Source organism: Augochlora pura, chromosome 7 (genome assembly GCF_028453695.1).
Source record: "Augochlora pura isolate Apur16 chromosome 7, APUR_v2.2.1, whole genome shotgun sequence".
NCBI lineage: Eukaryota > Metazoa > Arthropoda > Insecta > Hymenoptera > Halictidae > Augochlora > Augochlora pura.
In genome coordinates, this window is record NC_135778.1 from 23,130,922 (window position 1) to 23,156,304 (window position 25,383).

Below are 25,383 nucleotides of genomic sequence, written 5' to 3' on the forward strand. Positions count from 1 at the left end.
ATCTCAATCATTTTCTAAATGATAGAGAGATCAGTCCCAATATATTTGAGAAGTCATCCGGTATAAGCTTAAGTTCATTTGTAGTACATACAGGATGTTCTAAATTTTAATGTTCAACCTTTGTGAGTGTATCCTATGGTACAAAATAAAAAAAATGTTATATAAACATAGGTCATATAGATCTTTATTAAGTAGTTATAACAAAAATTCAGAAAACAAATAGTAATCAACTTGCTGCTTGAATAGATTAGCACATGCCGTGTGGGATCTTTAGCTAAAATACTAAATCTAACAAATCTCATTAAAACAGAAAGATTCGATAAATTTCAAAAATAGCCTGAAGTCACTTGCGCACCGTAATCATAAACTACGCCCTTGATCAGCACTCGGTACCCTGCCGCGGCCCACACTGGTCGCGAACTCTCAGATCCCTTACACTAATAGCTATTACTGACGAAGATTCATTTAAATGTTTGGTGACCTCAGATAGTAAACATAACTTACATAAACACACTGAAAAACACAATATTGTCGATCTGAGTAACAGCAAGTTGATTACTATTCCTCTTCTGAATTTTTCTTATAACTTCTTAATAAAGCTCTATATGACCTATGTTTACATAACATTTTTTTCTTACTTTGTGTCATAGAATACACTGATAAAGTTTGAACATTAAAATTTGGGACACCCTGTATATCACTGACATGATTGATTAATAGAACATAAACTTTCTTAATTTATATAGCTGGCCCCATTCCTCTGAGAGTACGTGAAGCAGAAATACCAATTGTAAGCGATGCTGAATGTATAAGAAAAGTAAATGCAGTCACAGAAAAAATATTCATCTTACCAGCAAGTAGTTTCTGTGCTGGTGGTGAACAAGGCAATGATGCGTGTCAGGTAATATTATTAATAATAATATTAATAGCACTTATTATCCATAAACTGGGATATCTTAAAGGTTTATTTTATTGCAAACTAATAAAATCCTGCACACAATCATTTATTTGCAAAGGATGCATTCTTGAAAGTAATTTTAGTATCTAATGGTACACTTGTAACATCTATCATACTTCACCAGCATTTTATACAACATACGTTTATAAAATTTTTAGCTCAAAGATGTATTATTCAGTAAAATATTAAAATTTTTATATGTGTTCTCATTTTAGATAAGTAATTCATTACTCTGACTTCAACTGTCTAATGTTTAAATGTCTAATTAAGAAGATCACATTAGCTTTTATAAGAATAAGAAATAGTTTATTTATAGGATTATAGTTTATTAATTTATTACTTGTACAGTGAATGAAGAAATCTTTAGCCAATTAACAAAATGACCACTATTCCTTATTGGACAATTTTTCTTAATATTTCTATGCATAATACATAATACATTTTATAAATTATGAGATCTTTTCATCCAGCAATATGCCTCTTACAAAAGTTTTATAAAAATCTATGTATCTTGTATTAATTTAATTATTGTCATCTGTTAGTCATATTAATAGTTTTTATATATTTTTTAAAGAAGAGAATTGTAATTGTAATTATATATTATCTAGGGTGACGGAGGAGGACCCTTAGTATGTCAAGATGATGGATTTTATGAATTGGCTGGACTTGTTTCATGGGGTTTTGGTTGCGGAAGATTGGATGTACCTGGCGTTTATGTGAAAGTTTCAGCATTCATCGGCTGGATCAACCAAATTATTTCTGTAAACAATCTTTAGCTTGTTTTACAATCTATTTATAAAAATTAAGAGATTTATTTATTAAGAAGACGTGTAGTACCTTTACGCGCTTGATGACGTAGCATATTTTGCTGCGTATCTAGCAAAGATTGCGAAAAGAATTTTGTTTTCAATGTATGATAAATACGTACTTTCCTCGTGATGAATTCGACTTCAGAAAATGTTACAATATTTGTAACATATTAACATAAATGTTTTAGCTTTAACAAAGTGAATAAAATTTTCTTATTAATATTTTATATAATCTTGCGTAAAACGGCAAAAACTTCCGTTTGTTCAATTTTTTTAAGATACTTAATCAACATGTAGAATTAAAGAGTTCATTCAAGAGTTATTTTCGCCAAAAATATAAAATATATTTATTATTTCAACAAAATTTTGACGTTGTATAAACTCTGGATGAAGCGTTGGATTTGCGTTTTTATAATACCAAAAACATACTTATATTAAAAAGTTATAATAATTTGTACATACCGTGATAGGAGAATAATTTGTTTTAATGTATCTTAAAAAAATTTGTTATTCAATTAATCATAATTGAGTTTATAGCATAGAATAAATGGAAGTTTATTGTATCTTAAACGAACATATAAAATTTCTTAAGTATTGGTAAGATATGTGAAATGAGGATTTCAGTGTAACAGCTCTAAAAATAAGAAATTTGTAAGAATTTCTCAGAGATAATTGTTAACGATGGCAGAGTAGATTTTTATAGAACATAACTTCAGACCTGATTAAATATTATCTTAATCTCTTTTTATCTTATACAGTGGGTCCTTGACTTTCGCACACAATTGGCTCCTGAAAGTGTGTGCGAATATTGAATGTTTGAAAGTAGATAAACAGTATTTTCAAGTATTTATTTAGCTTTTGAGGGTTATCTTTTTTATAAACTTGTCAAGAGTAAGTTAATTACCACCCTTTTTTTCGTGATAAAGATTTCTATAACACACAGTGTCTTTTGTATTGCCCTACATACTTAACATATACGTTCTCCATTGTGATCACATTCTTCTATAACAGATAAAAATTTGTCTAAATGCATAACGGCTTCATTCATATTTTTAATTTTTAAAGCCTTGATTTCTTGATTGGAACAACATTGTAATTTGATGGCTACAGTTTTATGTCCCCTGCGAGGGGCCATCCAATTACAATGTAGTCTGTTCGACTCACGATGTCCGTTCAGAGGGAACATTCAACCGCAAAGAACACAGTTGAATTTTTTAAAATGAGCGAAATAGCAAATTGTGCGAAAGTTGAGAACCACCTGTATTGTTAATGTAATCGTTATTGGGGTGCAGTATTGCTTCCGGTACATGAATGTAAGAAACATTAAATTTTCTGGATGTTTATTATTTTAAATAGAAAACGATGATGTTCATAAAGGTCTAGCTCTTAGAAGAAAGTTGAATTCTGTGGATAGGAAAATTTACAAATAAGAAATAGCATTGTAATTTTGATTATAATTCACAGAAGAAAGTAGAACAACTAAAATCAACCTTTTGTAAAAAAAGATATTAATTGATTGGTCTATGAGTTATCGTACACATCAACATAGAAAACCTGATTTCGCAATGAAACTCCTAAAACTTCTGATACTAGAGTCTCGATGTAACAATAGACTGACTCTAATTGTAAATAAAAACTTGTATTACAGACATTAATGATCTGTAAGACATATTTCTGGAATGTTGTATTTTTTATTCAGAAAAAAAGAAGCATATCGTTTCTGTAAACTTGTTACACGAAAATTCCTCGTTAAAATAATTTACGATTTTTCTTCGAGTAATCGTGCCATCAAGTGCGTCAATACTAGGTAACAAAGATAATTCTTACGCAATCTGTGGTGTTGATTAGCGCAAGCAATTATTTAAAATTTGTAGTAAGGCAATTATATGCATGTTATTTATTTATATTAAGCTTTGCAACATGAGCATAGACTAATGTCATAGAAAACAAATTAGTTTAATGTCGCGTAATAATGGCATCAAATTTCACTAATTAAATTTATGCAATTTACATGGTGTATTTAAACATTGAATGATAGCTATAAATGTACAGTATTTTTTCTATATAGTTATTACCAAATTAAATCATTATATCAATTTTTCACTTTTTAAACCGTATTTAACGATATTAAAGCGTAGAATAATATGAACGTAGGAAATGGTTATTGAATTTGGCTGATACTGCTATAATGTGAATGGTAGCAAAAGAATACTACCATTTGTGTAATTTATTTTTCTAAAATATTATACAAGAAGGTAAATAGATAGCTTTTTATAATTGTGAAATTAAATTATTCAGAAAACTACATCATATAAGAAAGATTGTTTCGAAAAGACCAATATAATTTATAAAAAACTGCAATAAAAAATCATTATTTTCATGTTTGCTCAATACGTTTTGAAAATTAGAAGATTAATAATTTAAGCAACAGTATTTGTTAACTGTGACATTTGTTCCAGTTGACAATGCATGGATTTAACGATATTTCGAAATCAGCGACCATGGAGTTTTCTTTGGTCATGTCAAGTCTGATATTTTGTCGGTTTCACTACAGTTTCTAAAATTTAATTTAAAAAATAATTTATTTCGGACTGATTGTAAGAAATTTTACTAAGCTACTGAGAACATTTTACTGAACATTATTTTTAAAAAACACTAAATCAATGCAATAAATTGTAACTAAGTGAATTCACACTTTCTACGTGAAATAAAGATACTTGAACACCTAGACTTCTGTATTTTATTTTATGATCTGGTCGTGTCAAGTCTTCAAATTAATATAATGCCTACTTAATAGAAACATGCACTATAAACAAATAATAAAAGTATTTTAAACTTAACATGTTATTGTATTATTATGTATAAATATTCTGTTGATCCCACACATTGGCATTAATATCTTTCAAACTCAACATTTCATTGTAGAACGAGTCACTTAACATGTTCACCTGTAGTAAACCTAATGGTTATTTTTAATAATACGAGGAAATGTGTAATGAAAACATGTGCTTCGGTAAGGAAATTATCATTGTGAAGATTTCAGGATCATCGTTTCCGGCATTTCAAGGTTATCATTGCTTTTCAAATGACATGACATATTTTGATCACTGTCATGACGTACAGTCTGAAACTTAATAACAATGGCTTACAAATATTAAAAACAAGGCTAATGTTAAGGACTTCCTTTTGACTTTTAACAAATATGATATATGTTACCCCCAAAAATTATACAATTATAACATAAACGGATAAAAATTCATAAATTTTGAAGGATCATAACTCTGCGAAAAATCATCGTAGGATGATGACTTTTCCTATACATCCTCATCACTATTAAGTGTGAGTTTACGTTTGCCATATTGAATATGGCAAGATTTCACGAAATGTACTTTACAACATTTTTTCCAAGATACAGTTTGGAGTGAAGTGATGTTTAATCCTTTCTCTCTAATTGAAAAAAGAAGAAACATGGCTACGGTTTTTTCCAAGTTACAGCATCTTTGAATAATGCTTCACTTTTCTCATGTACCTTCGGCGTTTACCGATGATTAAACATCGCGTGTGTATGAATGTACATATCGTTTTTTAAAAAATATTTCTTAGCAGACAGTTTGCAGTATTTTTTCATTATCTTTCCTATAAATCAAGGCTGTTTGGTATACATTGTTACGTACGGAGATTACTCCCGACGTTTTTTCTGCTCCTTCTTGAGGGTTTACGCTAGCTAACGTCGGCCGGGAGCACGGTTCCGCGATCATAATATAAAAATGTTTAGTCTTCCGACGAACGCCAGCCTAAGGGCTGGGACCACCCGTTTCCGAGTCACTGTATCATTCGCGGTGTAGGCCCCCACGATTCAATCTTCAAAAATGTTTAGTCTTCTAACGGACGTCAGTTTAAGGGCTGGGACCACATGTCACTGTATCATCCGCGGTGGAGGCCCCCACGATTCAATCTTCAAAAATGTTTAGTCTTCTAACGGACGCCAGTTTAAGGGCTGGGGCCACATGTCACTGTATCATCCGCGGGATGATCTGGTCACATAGGCCCAGTCCCCACCACCAAATATTCTAGTTCAGCCTAATATAAAAGGGAAAAGATTTTTCTTCTCAGGGGGCAGTTTTAAATCAAATCGCGACGCGAGACGTAGCAAGATCGAGCCGAGTTCTCCTTCGAGCAATAGTTAACCCCCGCCGACTTGGTGCGTAAACCAGGGAGCGTGTCTTAGGACCATCGCGAATCTTACACTACACTCATACACTTGTAATAGATTGAAGTTGTTAAATTATATTAGTTTTACTTTCAATTCAGTGTACAAGCTTATTTCATTCCATCTCCCAGTTCGAGTCAGTTGTTGGTAACGATCTCACAAAGATACACCTTTGCCGCTCGAGGTGTATCAATTAATATTTCTTTCGAAGTTACGAGGCAAATCTAACCTCCGGCCACGTGTGCAGTGGCCCTCGGCTCGTAACAACATAGATGAAGACGTTAGACAGTATAAACAATATTCCTAATATTTTAACATGAAACCCTGTATTTTCTTTATTTATAATATTGGATCGTTTGTTGAGACGAATATAATGGCTTACTACGTGATATTAATCTAGTGACCGTAACTGTCGAAACTCTCCATCGAACCACTATCAATCGAAAACATGCTAGCGATGAGGAGTGCAGTGCTCTATTGTGCTAAAACAGAGGTCGGCAACCTATGACCCTTTTGATAATTTCAAGTGACCCACTTTAGTTCCGAAAATAAAGTATAATATCACCATATCATAAAAAGTTAAAAAAAATGTCTCGGAGTAAAATGACGAAATAAATTGCACAATGAATTTTAAACAAGTGTTTTTAAAATGATTCATGTGACTGTTAATAGGAAAACTGTTTTAATACGAAAACATTTCTGACTCTAACGTCTCTTTAATACTTACATTTTACTTGATTTTGACCCAAAAAAGTGCGGCCAAAAAAGGTTGCCGGTATTTGTGCTAAAATGCAGTAATTACTTTATTATCGGAAGGGAGACGGTTATTATTCTAAGAAATTGTAACCCTAACAAACCGGATTTTTTGTTATGATAATATCTAATGGCCTGAGATCACTCAAGCCCTTCTTGCGTAGAATGTATAAATCGATTTATCATTACATTCTAAATACATCCAGCAAAATTGATTGCGACATCTCCAAAGTTGGCGAAACTACGATAAATTTTATATTGACATGTGTCGTTCGTGAATAAGATTAATCGTCATGTTTCATACCACTCTGTTTGACAAACACGAACCTTTGGTGAACGACAATTTGTGCTAGAAATAGGAGAATTGCAGTTTTCTTGTTCAGCGATAAGAAGTTTTTATCGGAGTTAAAGTTTTTGCCTGAGAACGTTTGGAGTCACGAGTCCCGGTCGAAAATCGTCGACTCGGCGATCGTTGAAACTCGGCGACCTCGGCAAAAACGAACGATAATAGAGACGATATCAAAATCGGGACAATAGACAAAGGACGAGGCAAATTTAACGGTCACCGTAAATTTGCCTGGTAACCAGGTATAGAGAGAGAGGGAATCGCCAAGTTAGAACGGCAACGCTAACTCCCCGAATTTAGCTGATGCACCGCGACGGTACCCGAAGCTACTCTTCGCGGTCACCTCTGCTCATGGTACGTAGATCATTAGTGCTGTGAACCTCGTAAGAGACACGTTGGTTTTCGAATGCTAGTCTACATTCGTCGCTCGGCCTGCACTATTGCTGTGCTCGAGCTTTGAGTCTGTATGGCCGTTTAAAAGCAGTCAGGTGATACGCGAACAGTCCGAGTTCTGCCCGTCCTGTACTTTTACAGTGCATGTGCAGAATGATCAGGTCGCTTTAACAACCTTTCCCTGACTTGCTAGACAGTTGATTCCGATTTGGGCAACTGTCTCGCACTTCGATTCGAAGTACATACACGGCGTCTGGCGCGGATCAACGAATAAATGTGGTCCCGCTGTGACCACCATCTTGGGTGGATCCACGAATAGATGGGGTCCATCCGGGCGTGTGAGCGTATCGTTTCACGCCCACCCTAGGCAGGCTTGTGGGAGGTGCACGAGCCACCTTTGCCTAGGCATCGAGCTCCGGTAGTCGTCTAAGGACACTGCTCAATGTGGTATATTGGGTATAGCTGGGATGCTGCAGATCCCAAGTGCGGCCCCTCTCCCCGTTGCTCCTCGAGGCCCGTGCACCTCGGATGAGGAGTGCGTAGTTTCAATAAGAGAGTCAAAACGTCCTGTCGTTCACAGAACAGATCTGCTGGAGATTTACGACCTCCAGTAGACGAGTTGCGGACAGAAGTGCATCTCTCAAGCAAAGGACTGCCCGCGAATTCGACGTAATATTCCGAATTTTCGTGGCGCGGTTTTTGCCGACCATCGTGGTATATCCGACGAGACATCGGCTGTCCTTGTCTAGAGAGAACGAGACCGTGGTTTCGGAAACAAAGTATAATTCCACGCGCTCGCCGCCGAATGCTTTCCTTGTCTTTCCAAGGAGGTATCGGTGTGGCCAAACAACTGGCTCACTCAGTACGGTTCAACGACTGAGTGGTCTCCCTCCTCTCGCTGAAACAAGCGTTTCGCTGCTGACCAACTGAGATGGAGAACGAAATAGCTGATTGACAGCTTTACTATTTTTGCTGGTGGCTTCGGCCAATATTTCTTATTTCCAGAAATCAGACGCAAGCCAGCACTTGAGCGGCGCCCGGACCGAGCAGACTGCGCCAGAGGAAGCGGCAAAGGAGGCCACAAGCGACGAATACCGCCATGTAGAAGCCCCGTTAATAAACCGCTTGGGTTGCATTCTAACCAGCAAGAGTAGATTTTGTTCAAGACCTTTAACACTCTCCTATCCCTCAGTACCGCAACACGTTAGAGTCACGGTTAGCCGATCTCCTAACAATGATAATGAACTAATTTTGCTAAACCCTGTGGGAAAAAGACTTCGTCAGGAGGATACTTTAAAACGTAATTATAGTAAAAGATGGAAAACTCAAGCGATGACAGATTACAAATAAGATTTTTAATCCAATCCTTACCTGTTGCAGCAATAAGCGTTAGAGGTGCCCATCTTGCATGCCAAAAAAAATTGTATATTAATCTTTCCAGGACCTCTACTTATCTGGATGCATGGTGTGAAAAATTAAGTCTAGGAGTATTAACTCAAAATAGAGGCCGCATGAAGTGAAAGTGTTTTATCATATGTAATAGGGTTGTTAATTTATAGTGTGTCAAAAATATTTGCTTCAACTTTTTCAAATTTTTGCGATCGCAACATTGGATTATATTCAAAGGAACTGAAAAAGTTCTGCGTTGTTACCATTCGACTAGATTATGATAAAATAGCAACAAAAAATGCAGAAGTCATTCATGGAAGGGGCATTAGAAAAACATGTAACAGATCTTGAACTTCTTTTTATTAGAAGGAACCTGCAGCAAAGGGTCACGCTTCACGATGCAAAAATACTGCCGTATTAAATATCAACATGCTGAACTAGCGGCAATATTTTTTCATATCATAGCAAATCAGAAAATCAGAATAGCTACAAGTTGGCATGGTTTTTGGAATGGAGATAAAGTAAATTGATCTGAAGGACAAGTTAAGAACAATTTATCGGGAAATATACAATATGTAGATTTTGATTCTACAATATTTTGGATGGACCAAGTGGCATTGAAAATATGGATGAAGCCGGATAAATTGAAGTAGATAGCCGGCACTTTTTCATTTTTACGTTATGAAATTATCCTTTTTAATATTAAATATTTATAAATATTATATAAAAATTATAAACAATAATAAAAATTGTGGTATAAAATTCATTTATTACGTAATTCGTGTTACAAATAAAAAAAATAAAAAGAAATAAAATTGAGATCATAAATACCCTAAAGAGTAGTACAAAAACTTCACTAGGCACAAGAAATTTGTGTCTTCATAATGATTAAAGACTTTTCTCTCGATACTCGCTTTCATTATTCAGGCCCTCTTTACATCCAAGTGTTTAAAAAGCTATTAAGGTGAAGCAGAAAAAATTGTATGTACAAATGTTTCAGACAATTAAAAAAATACGTACCTTGACCACAAAACTTTAAGGAAACTAATGAATAAAAAATATGCGAAACAAAAGAAGGATTTAAAGAAGGAATTACTAAAAGTTAGGCATGTGCATAACTACGGGCAGTTGGACGAGCATAAATACTGATGTCTTTTTTTCAATTATTTGTCACGTTATTAATCCGAATTTTTAAATGATATCGTGTATGATTGGAAAAATTTAAATTACCAGAAAATCGAATGGCTACGACAATATTTGATTATTTACGTGGAGCATTTGTAAGATTGAGAATAGATTACGATTTCAGTAGTACGATTAGAAAATGGTTACACTAGTTTAATGTTATTGTGATTATTTTAATCATTTTAAATATGAAATAAATATAGATGTTTTAATAAAATATTGAATAGATAATTAAGTAGGTCTCGAAAAGGGGTGAAAAATAGAAAAGGGGAAAAATCGAGATATTAAACATCTCGAAAGGAGTGAAACGAGTGTTCAAATCCTCACAGAAGTCTCAAACTTTAATATTTTTAATATTTTGTTATTGAATTGCTTCAATATCATTAATGGAATCGGTATCGGTTCTCGACCATATTATCCAGCGTTGGACCATATTGTCCTTTTGCGAACGTGAAACGTAGATTTGTGAATTTGACTTCATTTGAAACGGAGATAATTTCTCCAATTATTAAAATTTACGAAAACGCATAAGCTACATTTTAAATAATAGTTTCTAGTTTATAAATCTGCAAATTCTTTTTACGTCAGCCATCCCAATATTTATCAGTTGTGGCGATCAGTAATCAATGTTTAATTTTTAAGGGTCATGCTCAGTTAAGAGTTAAAAAAATGATATTTTTTGGGAATTTTTTTCTCAAGATCTCCTTTGTACACATTGCATACAAATCTTCAGTCACTATGAAGTCACATAGTAAAAAAATCAGAAAATTCACCCTACGCGATTTGTTCATGCCTTTAAATACGGTTCAAAGCATAGACCCCTCTTACCGTCGACCACGAAGTAAAACAGGGTTCCCCTCCTTGACTCGACCATGTAGCAACACATTGAGTTTGCGCGCTATATTCTCATCGGCCACACTTTTTGTTAATAACTCATAAACAAAGCCATGGATTGCATTTAGACATTTAGTATTTAGCATTTAGACGCCTTATACATTGCAGGGACTGCAGTCCTTAGGCAATGATGCCACGGTCACTTGAAGCTGCCTCACTCTAACATCTGCAGCCCGCGTGTGGCCGTAGAAGGACTTTCCGTAATTTTCACGGTCACAGTCTTTTCCCTAATTGCTTGCGAAAGATCCTTCGATGTTCTAAAACACTCGAGACATCTGTTTCTTTCATTCCCTATTTTATGACTTCCACTCTCGACTATTCTGCCGACGTACCAGTCTGGCTTTAAAACATATGTCCGTTGCTCTAACAATCGTCACAATCTGTGTGAACATCTTCGTGGAGACCGTCAGTTCCGTTCAAGATTTCGTCGCTATAACTTCTCCGTTCTTTAAAATGTACATGTCGCAAGAGCAGTACCAAATATTGTTTGTGTATGCGCAATGCAAAGGCAACGTGACTGCTGCAGTAAGAAGATTACAAGAGGAGATATTACAACACCGTATTTGAAATTAATCGGCCCTTTTCAGGATCACACAAAATAACGCTGAAAACTTCGAACATGTGTCAATTGTTGAATAATTCGTGATCAGTGTGGAATAATAGTGCAGTGAAAGTGAACGTTAGTGAAATCTGTATCGTTTTACATACGTGAATTACAACTTCTACATTACAACATTTACAAATGTTGTAAAGTGGTTAAGTTTTCTATTAATTATATGTGTGAGATTTGTGAAATTAATAGAAAATTCAGAAAACCCTTGTTCGTTACGTCGAACGCGGCTCAAAGTCTGAGCGCAGATTCCTTCTGCCCTACCCTGGAGTAAGGTAGGTTTTAGCTCATTGGCTCGCGAGCGTAGCAATAGGTTGAATTCTCATGTGCTTTCCTCTCATTTGCGACCGTTTTTCATTAATGAGTTGTTAACACAGCCGCGGAATGCATTTTCGCAAAGGTAAAGGTTACTCGAATCGTCGGATGACCCGTCTTCCGGTTGCAGATTGGTGGTAATTGGTGGTTCGACGGTGCGCGTGCGGATGGGAGTGCGCGAGAGTCGAGCGCGGAGGGGTAAAAAGCCCGCCGAAACGAACGGTGTGGGGGTGTGCCGCGCGCGAAGATTTCGGCTCGAGGACTGAGTAAGAAAGAGAGGTCAGAGAGGGTTCCGAGAAGTCCTTGTCTAAAGATTTACGACGTCTTGTAGTTGAGAGATCCGGGTTTGCTATTGTGACTCGTCTAGTTCATGTGAAATTGGAGAGGGACTTACGAGAGGCTACGTGACTTTCTCTACATTCCTCGATTAGTCTCGCTAAATAAAAAAAGGCTCAACGAAGAATTTCGTGGGAACTCTCTCATTATCTTCTTACATATTCTTAGTTATTCCTCTCGAGCGATACAGTGTCTCTATATAAATATACGATATAAATCTGTATTTATATTCGAATTTCCCTCCTGTCGGCATCAACTAAGTATATGATTAGCATAACCAGAGGCACTACATATTTATAACTACGTTCGCGTGATTTTTTTTTTTTTAAATGCTTGTGGTGAGGTGGGGGGAGGCCCGTTCCTGCCGGTAGTACCGGCTCACCAGGCAAATGAGGTAGATGGCGTTAACTACAGGAAAATGTAACCTGGAAGGGAAAACATTTAGTAAAACGAAGGAAAATTTCAAAAAACTTCGTAACATGCAAACAATTACATGAAGAGATAGGGGGAGGGGGAAGAGGGGGTGGGTAAGGAGGAGCACGAGATAAAACAAATGGAAATTATAGAACAAACAAGTAGGATGTAGGAACGAGCAATGCCGACGCATGGAGATCAGTCGGTTACACTCACACACATAAGCATTAGCACGAAACTCCACACAGATGCCAATGGTAAAGCTGGTCGTGTTTACGTGATCCGACCCGAGCGGCGATCCAGTTTAAACAGACGCCAATGTTTTGACGCTGCGTGCAGGAATTTTTGATTGATAAGACACTGGATCAAGTATGCTGGGTTTTATAAAAATTTGATGCAGTACAAAACAAGGGAGTAATAATCAGGAACTTGAGTATAACTACGTTCGTGTGATCACCCAACAATTGAATATATATTAGTACATGTAGCGACGCCACTTCCGACGGGACTAAAACGAACCGGTCCTTCTTTTTCTTTACGTTCTTCTTTATCTACTGCACTGACTTCTCTGGTCACACATAACAAATACGTGTGGCGTCACAGACGAAAATAGTATCGTAGTCACAATATTTAATTAAGAAGAAGCTTTTTAAATAAAAACATAAATAAATCTTGCACAGTTAACTTTTTAAATTTACTAAACGTGCAAAGATTTCTTATAATAATATACATCTGACATATCGGTAACGCTGATGGCAATACGGAAATGGCACTAAGCTCCTGAATTCCATTTGCTGAATGACAAAATACAAATGTATTGAGTATCTAGTCTAATCTTATATTTCGTTTGTAACATGTATTTATGCTTTATAGTTACATGTATTTGCCTGCGCGGCTAGGGATGCTCAGTTCTGTAGATAAAGACGAGCAGGACGAAAAAGAAATGAATATTTCGCTTCGGCCGCCGGAAATGGTGACGCCACATACAAAGATTGAAAATTTCAAAACGGAACGCTAACCGTTTGTGCGAATTGTAAGCCTAACGAAAAAGAAACGGTGTCAATGATTATTTTATATTAATTGTTCAAGTTTCTGTATAATTTCATAAGTGGTTTTCTAATTTTATAAACGTAAAAGACAGGTATGTATACATTTTAAAATAATTATTGTATAAAGAATACCAATTATCGGTCAATTATTTACTGTGAATTTTTGTTTAGAAACAAATCATGAATTATTCGTGCACTAAATTTGAACATTAATTGATTAAAGAAGTCAATTGAATATCATGAAGTGTTTAATCGATTAATCTCAATGGAAAAAATTATAGTAGTTAATTTACTTGATGTTCAAACAATTAATTTAATTTTATTCGAATAATAAGTTACTAATATCAGTTAATTACAAATTAATAATTATAAATTAAATTCTTAATTACACATAATTACATATATAACATATATGGCTAATATTTTTGAATTATTGTAGATGGACAATACATTAGATTCCATTAGACCTTCTTATAACTTAAATTCGCAAGATGAAGTATCATATTTATTTGGAAGAGACCCAAGTATTTTGTCTTATGGACAAAGACCACATATTTCAGAAAGCACAAAAAAGAATTTGATGTCTGTTTATGACATTGAAGAATGCGATTCTATAGAAGTGACGAACAACTCAGTGTCAAAGAGTTTTCAGACTATTCAAGTCTACTTACGACTGAAACCATTTCCCAAACAGATTAAATTAACACAGGAGCAACAAGAGGCATATAAAATTCTGAATTCCACCACGTTGCTGACAAAACTTCCTACTTTGGATAATACTAGTAATTGCTTGAAGAGATCTAATAACAGTGATATTGTACATAGAAAATATACATTTAGTCAAACATTTGGTCCAGAGGTTACTCAGCTAGAACTGTTTGAACAAGCTGTCAAACAGCACATGGTAGATTTTTTAGCTGGTCAGAATTCAACTATCATGACTTATGGTAAAGATATAAGATATCTTATAGATAATATTTATATTTCAAGTGATTAAACGAACGACTTGATTACTTCTGTTATTAATTCCTACATGAGTATTATAACTTTTATAGGTACCACCAGTTCAGGGAAATCATTTACTTTACAAGGAAGTACTACATCTCCTGGCATTATACCTAGATGTTTAGAATTTGTTTTCTCCAACATTACTCCAAAATCGTCTCCATCTTACAAACCAGTGAATCATTGTGATGTTGTTGCCTTAGGTCCCCTTGAACGTCCTCAAGAATTAGAAATGAAAACAAAATTGTTAACATTTGCTTCAATGGATAAAAATCACTATATCAATGCTTACACGGAAATGCAAAAGTTGTTGCAAGAGGAATCACCAATCAGACCCAGTCAATGCACTAGTGCATATTACTCAGTTTGGGTATCTTTTGCAGAAATTTATAATGAAATTGTGTATGATCTTTTGTCGAATGAGACACAAAAAAGAAGAACCCCTTTGAAATTAGTAACTGATACACAAGGTACAGCTTTTATCAAAGGTCTCAAAACAGTATGCGTTAGTTCAGGCTCTGAGGCTTATCAGGTTTTAATGGCTGGACAATATAATTTAAAAGTAGCTGCAACAGCTCTAAATGCAAGAAGTTCCAGGTCGCATTGCATATTTACTATCAAATTATTGAAATATTCTGTTGAGAATGAACCAAATGCTGTTGAAGTTAGCACGTAAGCAATAGTATTTCTTATTGATTATAATGTTTAGCCGAGAGTAATTCTTATATATGTAGTTGTTTTTATAAATATTACAGTTTTGCCTTCTGCGATTTAGCTGGTTCAGAGCGATTGAAAAAAACATTAAATATTGGGGACAGATTAAAAGAAGCACAAAATATTAATACAAGCCTATTAGTATTAGGAAAATGTTTAAAAATGACTCATGACGGACAGTTATTTAAACAAAAATCACAACATATAGGTCCATTTAGAGAGTCAAAATTAACAAGACTGTTTCAGAAAGCACTTTCTGGTAAAGAACGTATGGCTTTGATAGTGAATATCAATCCTTTACCAAATTTGTATGTAGAAACACAAAATGTTCTGAATTTTGCTGCTATTGCAAAAAAAATAGTTTTAGAACAGAAACGGAAAGAAGATAAGAAAAAGTCGAGATTTTCACAAATAGTTAGAAAAAGTATAAAAACAGTTACTGATTGGGATGCTACAGAATTAGAAAGTGAAGGTACAGGTATTTTTTAAAATTGCTTATATGTTTTAAACTGATTTATGTTAAGTATACTTTATCTACATTGACAGAATGTCATAACACTGGTAGTAATCATTCTATACCTGATTATGTTCATACTGAAGACTACGATGAGTTGCTTTGTGAAAATAAAAATCTAAAAGATGAAATAAGATTCTTAAAGAGTTCTGCATTAAGTCGCGATCTAGAGATTCGTCAAGAAATGGCGGATACTTTTACGACTATGATGAAAGATCTCGAAAGTGAATGGAAGTATGTTACTAATTTTTATGATTTGTTGTAAGAATAGATTAGAAAAGTATAACCATTGTAATTAAAAAATTATACCATTAATTGTGATGTAGGAATCGTATGAACGACGTAGAGGAACAACATGAGGATACTCTTCAATGGTCCTTGAAACAAATTGAGGATTTCTATAAACAAAAATTAGATGAACGTAGCTCTAACAAGAGAAAACGTTCGTCCGTTTTAGATGACAATGTTGACGATAGAAAAAACATTGACAACTTGGAGATTCAAAACTCACAATTAACATCGAAGCTTGTACTACTCAAAAGTAGTGTGAAGCAACTAAAAGAATCAAATCAGACTTTGGCAGTCGAAAAGAATAAGCTATCTTTCGAATTAGAGTTATTGAAAAAAGATGTGAGCAACATGAAATCTTTGTTGAGTGCAGCTGAGAAAGATATTTGCACTAATGAAGAAACAACATGTTATGTAGAAGAATTAGAGTCTCAATTGTTTGCTAAAAAGGATCAAGTGAAGGTGCATGCATTAATAATTATTTAATATTGTCTATGATCGTAAATACATACACCATTTTATATTTTAATGATATCGTTTTAGAAATTGAAAGTATTTTTAAATGAAGCAAAGGAAGAGTATATTACTATTACTTCGGAAATAAGAGAGAAAGAGTATACTATTAAAGAACAGGAAGAAAAGTTATTAGAAAAACAGGAGACGATAAATGATTTAGAAGCCGAGCTTATAAATATTAATATTTGCCTCACAAAGGAGAGTAAAGAAAGAGAGGTGCTAGATGAAAAATTAGAAAATCAAAATGAGAAATTGCTGGATTACGAGTGCAAAATACAAAATATGCTGGAGACAATAAATAAATTGGAATGTGATAAATTGGAATTATTACACGATGTGCAAGTATTAACAAAGTCAGCTGCGTTTAAAAGTTCAATACATGATTCATCATATAACAATGATGTATGCTATACCTTAATTTTGTAAAATATGTAAATAATCTTATGAATCGCAATTGACATCGCTAATTGTCACAATAGGTTCCAGAAACATCTCATGATTTTCCAAAGGATGTTGAATATCAAGGGATCGCGATTAAAAAGGAAATTTCTACCGATTACAAGGTAGGATCGTTAGATAAGTCTACTGAGACTGATAATAGCGATCCAAATATAGGTAGGTATAAGATTTTGATTTATGGTATTTAACGACAGTATTTATCATATAATTATTTGCCGATTGAATAGGATATGCAAAGATTGATGCTCAAATGAGAGAAAAGATACTTGCTGTAGAAGTAGAGAATTCAACACTAAAAGAGAAATTATCTCAAAGTACGACCGAGATACAGAGTTTGAGAGACGAACTGGATAATGCTAAAGTGAAATTAAAGGTTATATCTGACCAAATAAGTAATTTGCAAATGGATAACATAAAAACTAAAGTTGGAAGTGAAGAACCCGTTCAACGGAAAATTGACGAAGAAGCAGCAGAAATCATTTATGTGAATGGATATAAAATTCAAAATGAATGTAGTCAGCCTATTAGAAAAGAAGAAGATACTCAAACAAGCTTTGGTGGCGAATTTGATAAATGCGAGCTTACTCTGAACGAATTATCGAAATTAATGGTAAAATACGATGATGCGAAAACCCGGCTACGGAAAAAATGTAAAGTACGTAGATTCATAGTAATATATACACATCAGTTTCTGACACATTTCTGATAGAACCATTATATTTAAGATGTTAGTTGAGTTTCGGCAAGAAATATCATCGTTGACGCAGAAATTGGAAAGTCTGTCAGAAGAAAACATAAAAAACAAGCTTGTTTTAGAAGAATATCGAAACTTGATTGAATCTTTGACAAAGCAGCTTTCTCAAGGTGTGGTTGATGAAACACACAGTCAAAAATTATTAGAAGATAGCGATCAATCTAAGGCCAAACTAGATATAAAGATAGAGGATTATGAAAGACTTATTAATGAAGTTCAAAAAGAACTTTTACATACTAAGAGTAATTATAACAAGTGTATGAAAGTACGTAGAGTTTCGTAATCTTGCAATTGCACAGCACCATAAATTTTAACCATTTCAACTTCTTTAATTCCTTAAAAGTCTTGTCGCTCACGTAGTTTAGGTTTCTTAAAACATGGCAATTTATTCTGTCACATTATATTATTCTTGCAGTACTGGAACGTACATGTTGCGAAAATCATGGAACTGGAGCTCAAACTTGAAACCGTAAAAGAACTTGAGCATCAAATAGAAGAATTAAATAAGAAGTTGGAAATATGTCAAGATGAGAAGGAACATCTGCAAAAGTTATTAGATGAAAATAATTATAAGCTCTTGGAATGTGAGGAACGTTTGGAAAGTGCAAAGGATATAGAACAGGAGAAAGATGCCGAAATATTGTCGCTTCAACAAGGTCAGATATATATATTTATAGTTGAGTAAGTAATTATAAATGTTACCTCTGTAGTGAAGAAAAAGAAAATTTGCCATTATTCCAGAAATGAAACTTCTAATTCAGAAAACGGATGTTGCTGACAGCGACGAAAATCTTATGGAAGTAGAGATGAAAAATACAATAAAAGAATTGACAGAAACAAAACATAAACTTTCTCAAAGTGAAGAACATATTGAAAACTTAAAGTCACGTGTTAAAGCATATGAACAAAATGCCAAGATTTTGGAACTTCTTCAACAAAGTACTCAAGAGAGGCAAATAGAAAATGACAGGTTACGGAATATGAATGAAGAACTAAAGAATAGTTTGATTGAGAAGGAACGGGAAATGGAAGCATTTATGAAAAATAGGGATGAGATGGTTTCCAAATATGAGACATTAGTAAGGAATCAACAAGAGGATTTAGAGAAACAAAAACAAGTAACACTTCCTCATTAAAAATTGTTTAATAAAATTTAATGCTTACGAGTAAGTTGTACATAATGATACTTCTTTTATAGACAACAGTACATCATGTTAAAATGAAAGGCCGTTACGAAGACGCGTCAGAGGATGAAGTGATAACAAGAGAACGTAGGACAAGGCGGCCACTGAGAAAATATTCTCCTACCTCAGATGATGTATCCATAATCGAACTACCTGGTTCAGAGACTAAGTATGAACATAAGCGTTATTGTATACATTGGACTAGATGAAGAGGTTCTGAACAGAACATTCTTCATAAACATACCTGGACTATATTTCCATTTTTATAACTACATACTCGTTTTATTTCGTCGGCTTCCTGTACTTCTTCTTAATAGAGTGAATCAAAAAAGGCAAATAAATGCAAAGAACTTTTTCGTTTTACTATTGTATAACTATGAGTTCTTGGCATGGTAGTTCGAACAAATGTTATTCAAAACGTATTCAAAATGTTATTACTTAACCTTAGGCGGAGTGATAAACGTACTGTGCTTCCACCTCCCACGGAGTCTCTTTCGGACAGAAGAAAAAATATCCGTAAAAAAAAATTATACGTGACAGAAGATGAATCTTTTCATGATATTGAACCAGTCGAGGTAAATTTGTATGAAATAATTTTAATAACTCCATAGATTATTAATATATTTTTTATTTTTTTCAGTGTACAGTAACAAGTACGCCTACAGAAGTGAAAACTCGTAGTTTAAGATCCAAACGAAAATGATAACTATGAAAATCAAAGAAGCGGAATGATCACAGCATTGGTGACTTTGTACAAAAGAATATGTTTACAATGCAAGATACGCATGCAATCTGTGATATTTCTCTTTTATTATCTGTAATTTAAGGGATACTGTAAGATGAATAATTGAAACCAGTATTTTTGTATCATTAAATTATTGTCTACATCAAAATAATATATTTTTTAAGTACTGCTTGGCTTTCCATGTTTATTCAACCACGTGCTTGAAGATTCAAGGTGTTACGTGGACACTGTGCTATAATTTATCCCAGTACTTATCAACTGTGATAGTCAGTACTCGATGTAAGGGATTACGTTTAGTCAAAAGTTGGAAAATATGGTGTTTTATAGAAACCTTTTATTACTAAATATATTTTTTACTTAAAAATATACAGAAATATATAAGTTGTTATGCTAGTCCTCTGGAGGGCTTTCTGAGCAAAACAAGTCTCACATACTGGAATAGATGAAAACACGAAAATGTGAGCAAAAGAAGGATAGTTGTATAGGCTCTGCTCACCCGCTGCAATGTGAGGCTCAATATATCCCATAGTAGGAACACATTCATATATACACATACAGTAATGATTCAGTTAATGTCGCCAAGTAGGAATCGAAAGTCGTCACGAACTGAATCCGAAGACATGATTATCGATCCTCACGGCTCGCCTTTGTAGTTGGGGACATCTCATAAAAGAGAGAGATGGAACGAGACTCGAGGCGAACGAAATTACATTGTAACCTGAGAGGCAGCCGCCGCATGCCGGTGTAGATTACTATGAATACATACATTTTAACGCTAACATAAAAACGATTACTTAACTTTCTTATTTCCAATTTTTTATACATGAAAATTTTTTTAATATATTGGTCAGATTTTTCCAATTAAAATGATACCAAACACGACATATTTTACGCCGTATTTATTCATTATACGAATCAAGTATTTTATTTTATTTACGAAGAAAAGCGTTAAAAAAACCAATTCGTAATTATAAAAGAAGTATTAAAGACAATGCTACATATGGTATTGTGTAATTCGAGCGACAGCAAGTGTAGACTTCTCTACACGCCATCGGCCACACGGTCGTGACCGCAAGTGAATCAAATCGTCTCGCGTTCGCGACAGGAACTGCAGAGATCGCGCCGACTTCGACGCGGTAGGTTTTGAGATGGCTTCGATTTCGAGACATTCAGAATTCTACGCGTTTGACGGAAAGTGTGGCGGAACAATTTATTGTATTTTTTCCATCAATCCTGGAATTTGAAGGGGCCTTGGAGTAAGCATGGTTGAACAGTGAGAAGCTGTTTAGATACGAGCTCCTTGAAACTCAGCACCGATAACGCAAAAGATGGTTTGCAGATTCATAGAAAGATGGTTTAATTGCTAATTATTAATAAATTGGTAATTTTCTATGGGAAATCGTCCAGGTCAACCTCCTACGGTTTCGGTACCGTCGCGTACTCGACCAAGATGACCCTTCGGATTATCCCGGTTTACGGCACGTCCTGCCTGTAGGCTTTTTCGAAATGCTATTATGAAATTCTCTTAGAAATCTTAACTTTGTGACACGTCACGGTTATTGAAGAAAACGGTAAAACTATGTCATGTTTAGTCTCATTTTAATCAAAAAATTATCAGCAATATGTTAAAAAGAAATTCAGTTTTAAAATCTTAAAATTAAAAAAGTTTTGTTATAGTATTATGAGTTGTCTTCCGGGAATTAGAGTCAAAGGAGCCGCGGCGCGTGACGCAGCACACGTGTTCATCGACTCCGTCGAACCTCATCATCGGCGTAGCGAAGAAATCGATAAATTACAGTGGCGTAGCAATAGCACTGCGACAGGAGTAGAATCGAAAAGTTGCGACAGATATCGAACCATTACTGCGAAGACTGTGTTGACTCACCCTTTCTTTGTTTGGAATACTTCAATACGGCACATCGTAATGTGCGCACATAATAAATCTATATTTCATGTATAAATAAGACTATTTTTAAATGTTTTATACCGCATTCATTTCTTCACACAATATTGACACTAGTTTAAATTATATATATTTCTATTAATTATATAAAATTTTTATGCAATTTGTACGGAGGATATAAGTAGCCCCATCGAAGTCCGTAAATGATATCGTAATTTACAAAATAAGTCCATCTCCGAATAGAATTCAGCAACTAATTTGCAAAGGTATGCTATTGATAAAGAGCCCCGTTAAAGGATATATGGGATTTGTTTATTTCAGAAATGTAAACAATTTTATTAATATGAAACTCACCTATTTAGTTATAAATCCCTGTCATGCTCGGAGGATAGTCCATTGATCTCTTACAATGTATGATGAACGCTACAACTGATCTGTATACAACCGTTACATGATTGTTAAAAAAACAGTTGAAATTCGCTTGCAGGAAAACGAAGTACACATATTGTCGGCCACCGTACAGTATTCCGCAGTTTTTTCTGCGAGACTTATTAAGGGTTATTAATATTGTTAAAACAATATTTTTTCAAGAGTAGCCAACGGCGACTACGAGGCACTAAGAGGGTTAAATTCTTCAACGCTCGATTAATGGCACGCTGAAAGATCGCAGGTTCGTTTGACTCACAATATCCGTCTGGAATCATACACGCAGTTTTCTCAACAGAATATTCTGCTTATTGGGATTTGGTAAAATCCAGATTGCCATATCTAATGTTGTAAAATATTTACCCTTATTCAAACAATCTAATTTTCTTTGATCAACGGTGGCGGATAGCGATGCTTAGGAGACATTTTTCTATACGTCACTATCATATACACATCAAGCTGTGTCCGAGCATGTCGTGGATCTATAACTAAATGGGTGAATTTATTATTAAGTTTATTATTATATCTAATTTCATATTAGACCTAGGAAATGACATGAAGAAGGTACAGGATAGAGGAGTTGTAGTGAACAAGCAAAAGATAAGAGGCAATGAAAGAAACAATAAGACAGTTCAAGAAGTATGTAGGGAAAAAAGATTTAACGGTTAATATTAAAAAGTCTATGGTGATGATGTATGAAAGAAGAAACAATGGAAGGAGAAGAAAGGAGTGGAAATGGGAGATGAAAATTTGGAGGAAATAAAAACAATGAGACATCCGAGACATGTATTACAGAATAATGGGAGATCTAAGGAGCATGTGCTAGACACAATAAGAAGGGCAACAGTTGCAATGAAGAATACATGGAGCATTGGGAAATGTGGTACCATATGAGGCAGAGATCTTAGAGTGGGGGCTAGATAATAGATTTGATGTAATAAAAGGAAGATATTCAAAGTGGATTTTGGGGCTGAGTAGAATAGATGACCTAACTACACTATAAGAAACAAAGGAAGAAGAGATGAAAGTGAAAGCTACAAAAAGAGCAGTGAATTATGAAGAACTAGCAAGGATATTAAGGAAGAGATTCATGGAAGAATGCTTGAGAAAGACGAGAAAAAATCTATAATAACTGGGAGGAAATTAGCAAAAAAGTGAAAAAGAAGTTAAACCTTAAGAGGGGCGAGATGGAAAGAATAAGAAATTGAGAAAGTGGGACTATAGTACAGATAGCAGGTATGCAGAAAAGTAAAGAGTTTAAATATAATGACAATTAGAGGAGTATATAAATGAAATCAAAGTATCTAATAGTAGAGTAAACAGGGAAGAGAGAAGTTTTACTACCAGATACAAATGTGGTAACGAGTTCAAGGAATATCGGAGACAATCGGAAGATAAAGTATGTAGGGTTTGCAAAGAAGAAGAGGAGACAATAAATCATGTGTTGTACAGATGTAAGAGAGTGGGTGAAATATGGGCAATGGAAAAATTTTTACGTAGAGCAGGAGAGGGATTGAAGGAGATGAAGAGAATAGGGAGGAAGAAAAGACAAAGGGCAGCAAGGAATGAAGGAAAGCGGAGTGAGTAGAGTGATGAAAAGAGAAAGAAAAACAATGTAACAGACAACTAACGATGAACAAAGAAATCAGGACTAGAATCAAAGAGGAGGTACGAAATAGGTATAAGTCCTCATGGTTTGTCACAGGGATTTAGAGAATGCGTAAGAATATTAGTGTATGTCAAATCAAGCCAACTGCTGAATATATTAGTATTTGTTTTAAAATAAGTATAAGAAAAAGTATCAATAGATGTAAAGGTATATATTTAAAAAATGTAGGGCAAAAGTCATTGTAAGCCTTGCAATAAAAATTATAATAAAATCGTTATATTAATCTTATATTTTGATCTGTTTATAAAACTATGGAAACGTGTTGGAAATCATAGAACTGAAAAACAATAAATAAACTACATTTGTGGAAAAATAATTTAATGGAAATTAATATAAACTATACAAAAAATACATTAATTTTTAATTAAAGTTTAATACCTTAACTGTTTATTCAGGATTCTCTGTAGATTCTTTACTTGATTGGAGATATATTTGTTTTAGAAGAATATATATATCCTCTGGGGATATATGTAACGTCAGAAGTTCCATTATCACTCTAAAGAAACAATTTAGTAAAACTAATAGCATTCATAGCATTTGATTTATAATAGCGATATATTAAACAAAAGAAAATACAAAAATATATATAAATAAAACCATTGAATGTCATTATACTTATAAATATTTACCGATAGACTCCTGGAACTGATGAAACCCCTGCTAATTCTGCTAGAGCCATTAATTCTACTTGATGGGTTTCAGGTAATGACATTCTATCCATTAAAGATGTGAAACAATGTAAAAATATAACACTTATAAAACAGAATTTCTTTTTTCAGTTAACGTATTTCTTCTTGTCAATGTATACCATGGATATCTAACATATAATAATGGAACATACTTCTGGATGCTTTTCTTACTCTCGTGGTGCGCACATCCTCACCATTTTACTGCGCATTCCATTTGCAGTGGATCCTATCTCAGCAGTAAATGGTTAATCAATCCGAGTAAAGAAAATTTCTATACCCATTTTTGCTAACGTATTATACTGCGGCCGGGAGCTATGCAGGAAAAATTCGATTACTATTGTTACGTTATCACGTTTCATGAGCGACGCGAACATAGTCACAAGTTTATATTACGACCGCGCTATTAGACTATACGCTTTCAATTAATGGCGACAAGAGGAAAGTTCGAATGTAAATACAAATTTATATCGTATATTTATATAGAGATACAGTATCGGCCGAGAGGAATAACTGAGAATATGTAAGGAGATAATGAGAGAGTTCCCACGAAATTCTTCGTTGAGCCTTTTTTTTATCTAGCGATACTAATCGAGGAATGTAGAGAAAGTCACCTAGCCTCTCGTAAGACCCTCTACGATTTCACGTGAACTAGAGGAGTCACAATAGCAAACCCGGATCTCTCAAGTACAGAACGTCGTAAATCTTTAGACAAGGACTTCTCGAAACCCTCTCTGACCTCTCTCTCTTACTCAGTCCTCGAGCCGAAATCTTCGCGCGCGGCACACCACCACAATGTTCGTTTCGGCGGGCTTTTCACCCCTGCGCGCTCGACTCCCGTGCACTCCCACCCGCATGC

At 34.5% G+C, this 25,383-nt stretch overlaps 3 protein-coding genes across 9 annotated transcripts in view; 2 read left to right on the forward strand and 1 right to left on the reverse strand.

Annotated features, from left to right (window-relative positions):
• Positions 1 to 4,486, forward strand: part of Mas (trypsin-like serine protease domain-containing protein masquerade) — a 37,875-nt gene extending 33,389 nt beyond the window's left edge. For both annotated transcript variants that reach the window (XM_078186931.1, XM_078186932.1), the window contains exons 10-11: positions 747 to 901; positions 1,567 to 4,486. In XM_078186931.1, coding sequence (XP_078043057.1) covers positions 747 to 901; positions 1,567 to 1,734 — 323 coding nt within the window. In that variant the 3' untranslated portion in view covers positions 1,735 to 4,486. The remainder of the gene's footprint in view (positions 1 to 746; positions 902 to 1,566) is intronic.
• Positions 4,487 to 13,658: 9,172 nt separating this feature from the next.
• LOC144472641 (uncharacterized) lies at positions 13,659 to 19,982 on the forward strand. 2 transcript variants are annotated; one of them, XM_078185919.1, is made up of 15 exons: positions 13,659 to 13,753; positions 14,101 to 14,608; positions 14,717 to 15,338; positions 15,422 to 15,852; positions 15,927 to 16,128; positions 16,221 to 16,644; positions 16,726 to 17,100; positions 17,178 to 17,313; positions 17,385 to 17,812; positions 17,883 to 18,176; positions 18,327 to 18,567; positions 18,653 to 19,029; positions 19,110 to 19,264; positions 19,544 to 19,670; positions 19,736 to 19,982. In XM_078185919.1, exons 2-15 carry the CDS (start codon positions 14,101 to 14,103, stop codon positions 19,796 to 19,798), a joined length of 4,383 nt encoding a protein of 1,460 aa, XP_078042045.1. In that variant the 5' UTR covers positions 13,659 to 13,753; the 3' UTR covers positions 19,799 to 19,982. The 2 variants fall into 2 exon arrangements, with proteins under 2 accessions (XP_078042045.1, XP_078042046.1); XM_078185920.1 differs by lacking the exon at positions 17,883 to 18,176.
• Positions 14,875 to 24,829, reverse strand: LOC144472642 (uncharacterized). Of its 5 annotated transcripts, none has more exons than XM_078185926.1 (3): positions 24,468 to 24,829; positions 24,217 to 24,334; positions 14,875 to 14,884 (listed from the first exon to the last, which is right to left on the reverse strand). In XM_078185926.1, the coding sequence occupies exons 1-2, from the start codon at positions 24,557 to 24,559 to the stop codon at positions 24,226 to 24,228; spliced, it is 201 nt and encodes a 66-aa protein (XP_078042052.1). In that variant the 5' UTR covers positions 24,560 to 24,829; the 3' UTR covers positions 14,875 to 14,884; positions 24,217 to 24,225. The 5 variants fall into 5 exon arrangements, with proteins under 5 accessions (XP_078042052.1, XP_078042049.1, XP_078042050.1 ...); XM_078185923.1 differs by lacking the exon at positions 14,875 to 14,884 and adding an exon at positions 22,634 to 22,657 and having other exon boundaries at positions 24,468 to 24,827; XM_078185924.1 differs by lacking the exon at positions 14,875 to 14,884 and adding an exon at positions 24,039 to 24,115 and having other exon boundaries at positions 24,468 to 24,828.
• Between the last annotated feature and the right edge of the window lie 554 nt (positions 24,830 to 25,383).

What these genes read in the sequence shown, in the direction of transcription:
- LOC144472641 (XM_078185919.1), top strand. Translation starts at nt 14,101, where the DNA reads ATGGACAATACATTAGATTCCATTAGACCTTCTTATAACTTAAATTCG. An exon ending in ATTCATCATATAACAATGAT is followed by an intron (nt 17,101 to 17,177) that starts GTATGCTATACC and finishes TTGTCACAATAG; the next exon opens with GTTCCAGAAACATCTCATGA. An exon ending in AATATTGTCGCTTCAACAAG is followed by an intron (nt 18,568 to 18,652) that starts GTCAGATATATA and finishes CCATTATTCCAG; the next exon opens with AAATGAAACTTCTAATTCAG.
- LOC144472642 (XM_078185926.1), bottom strand. Translation starts at nt 24,559, where the DNA reads ATGGATAGAATGTCATTACCTGAAACCCATCAAGTAGAATTAATGGCT. An exon ending in TCAGTTCCAGGAGTCTATCG is followed by an intron (nt 24,335 to 24,467) that starts GTAAATATTTAT and finishes TTGTTTCTTTAG; the next exon opens with AGTGATAATGGAACTTCTGA.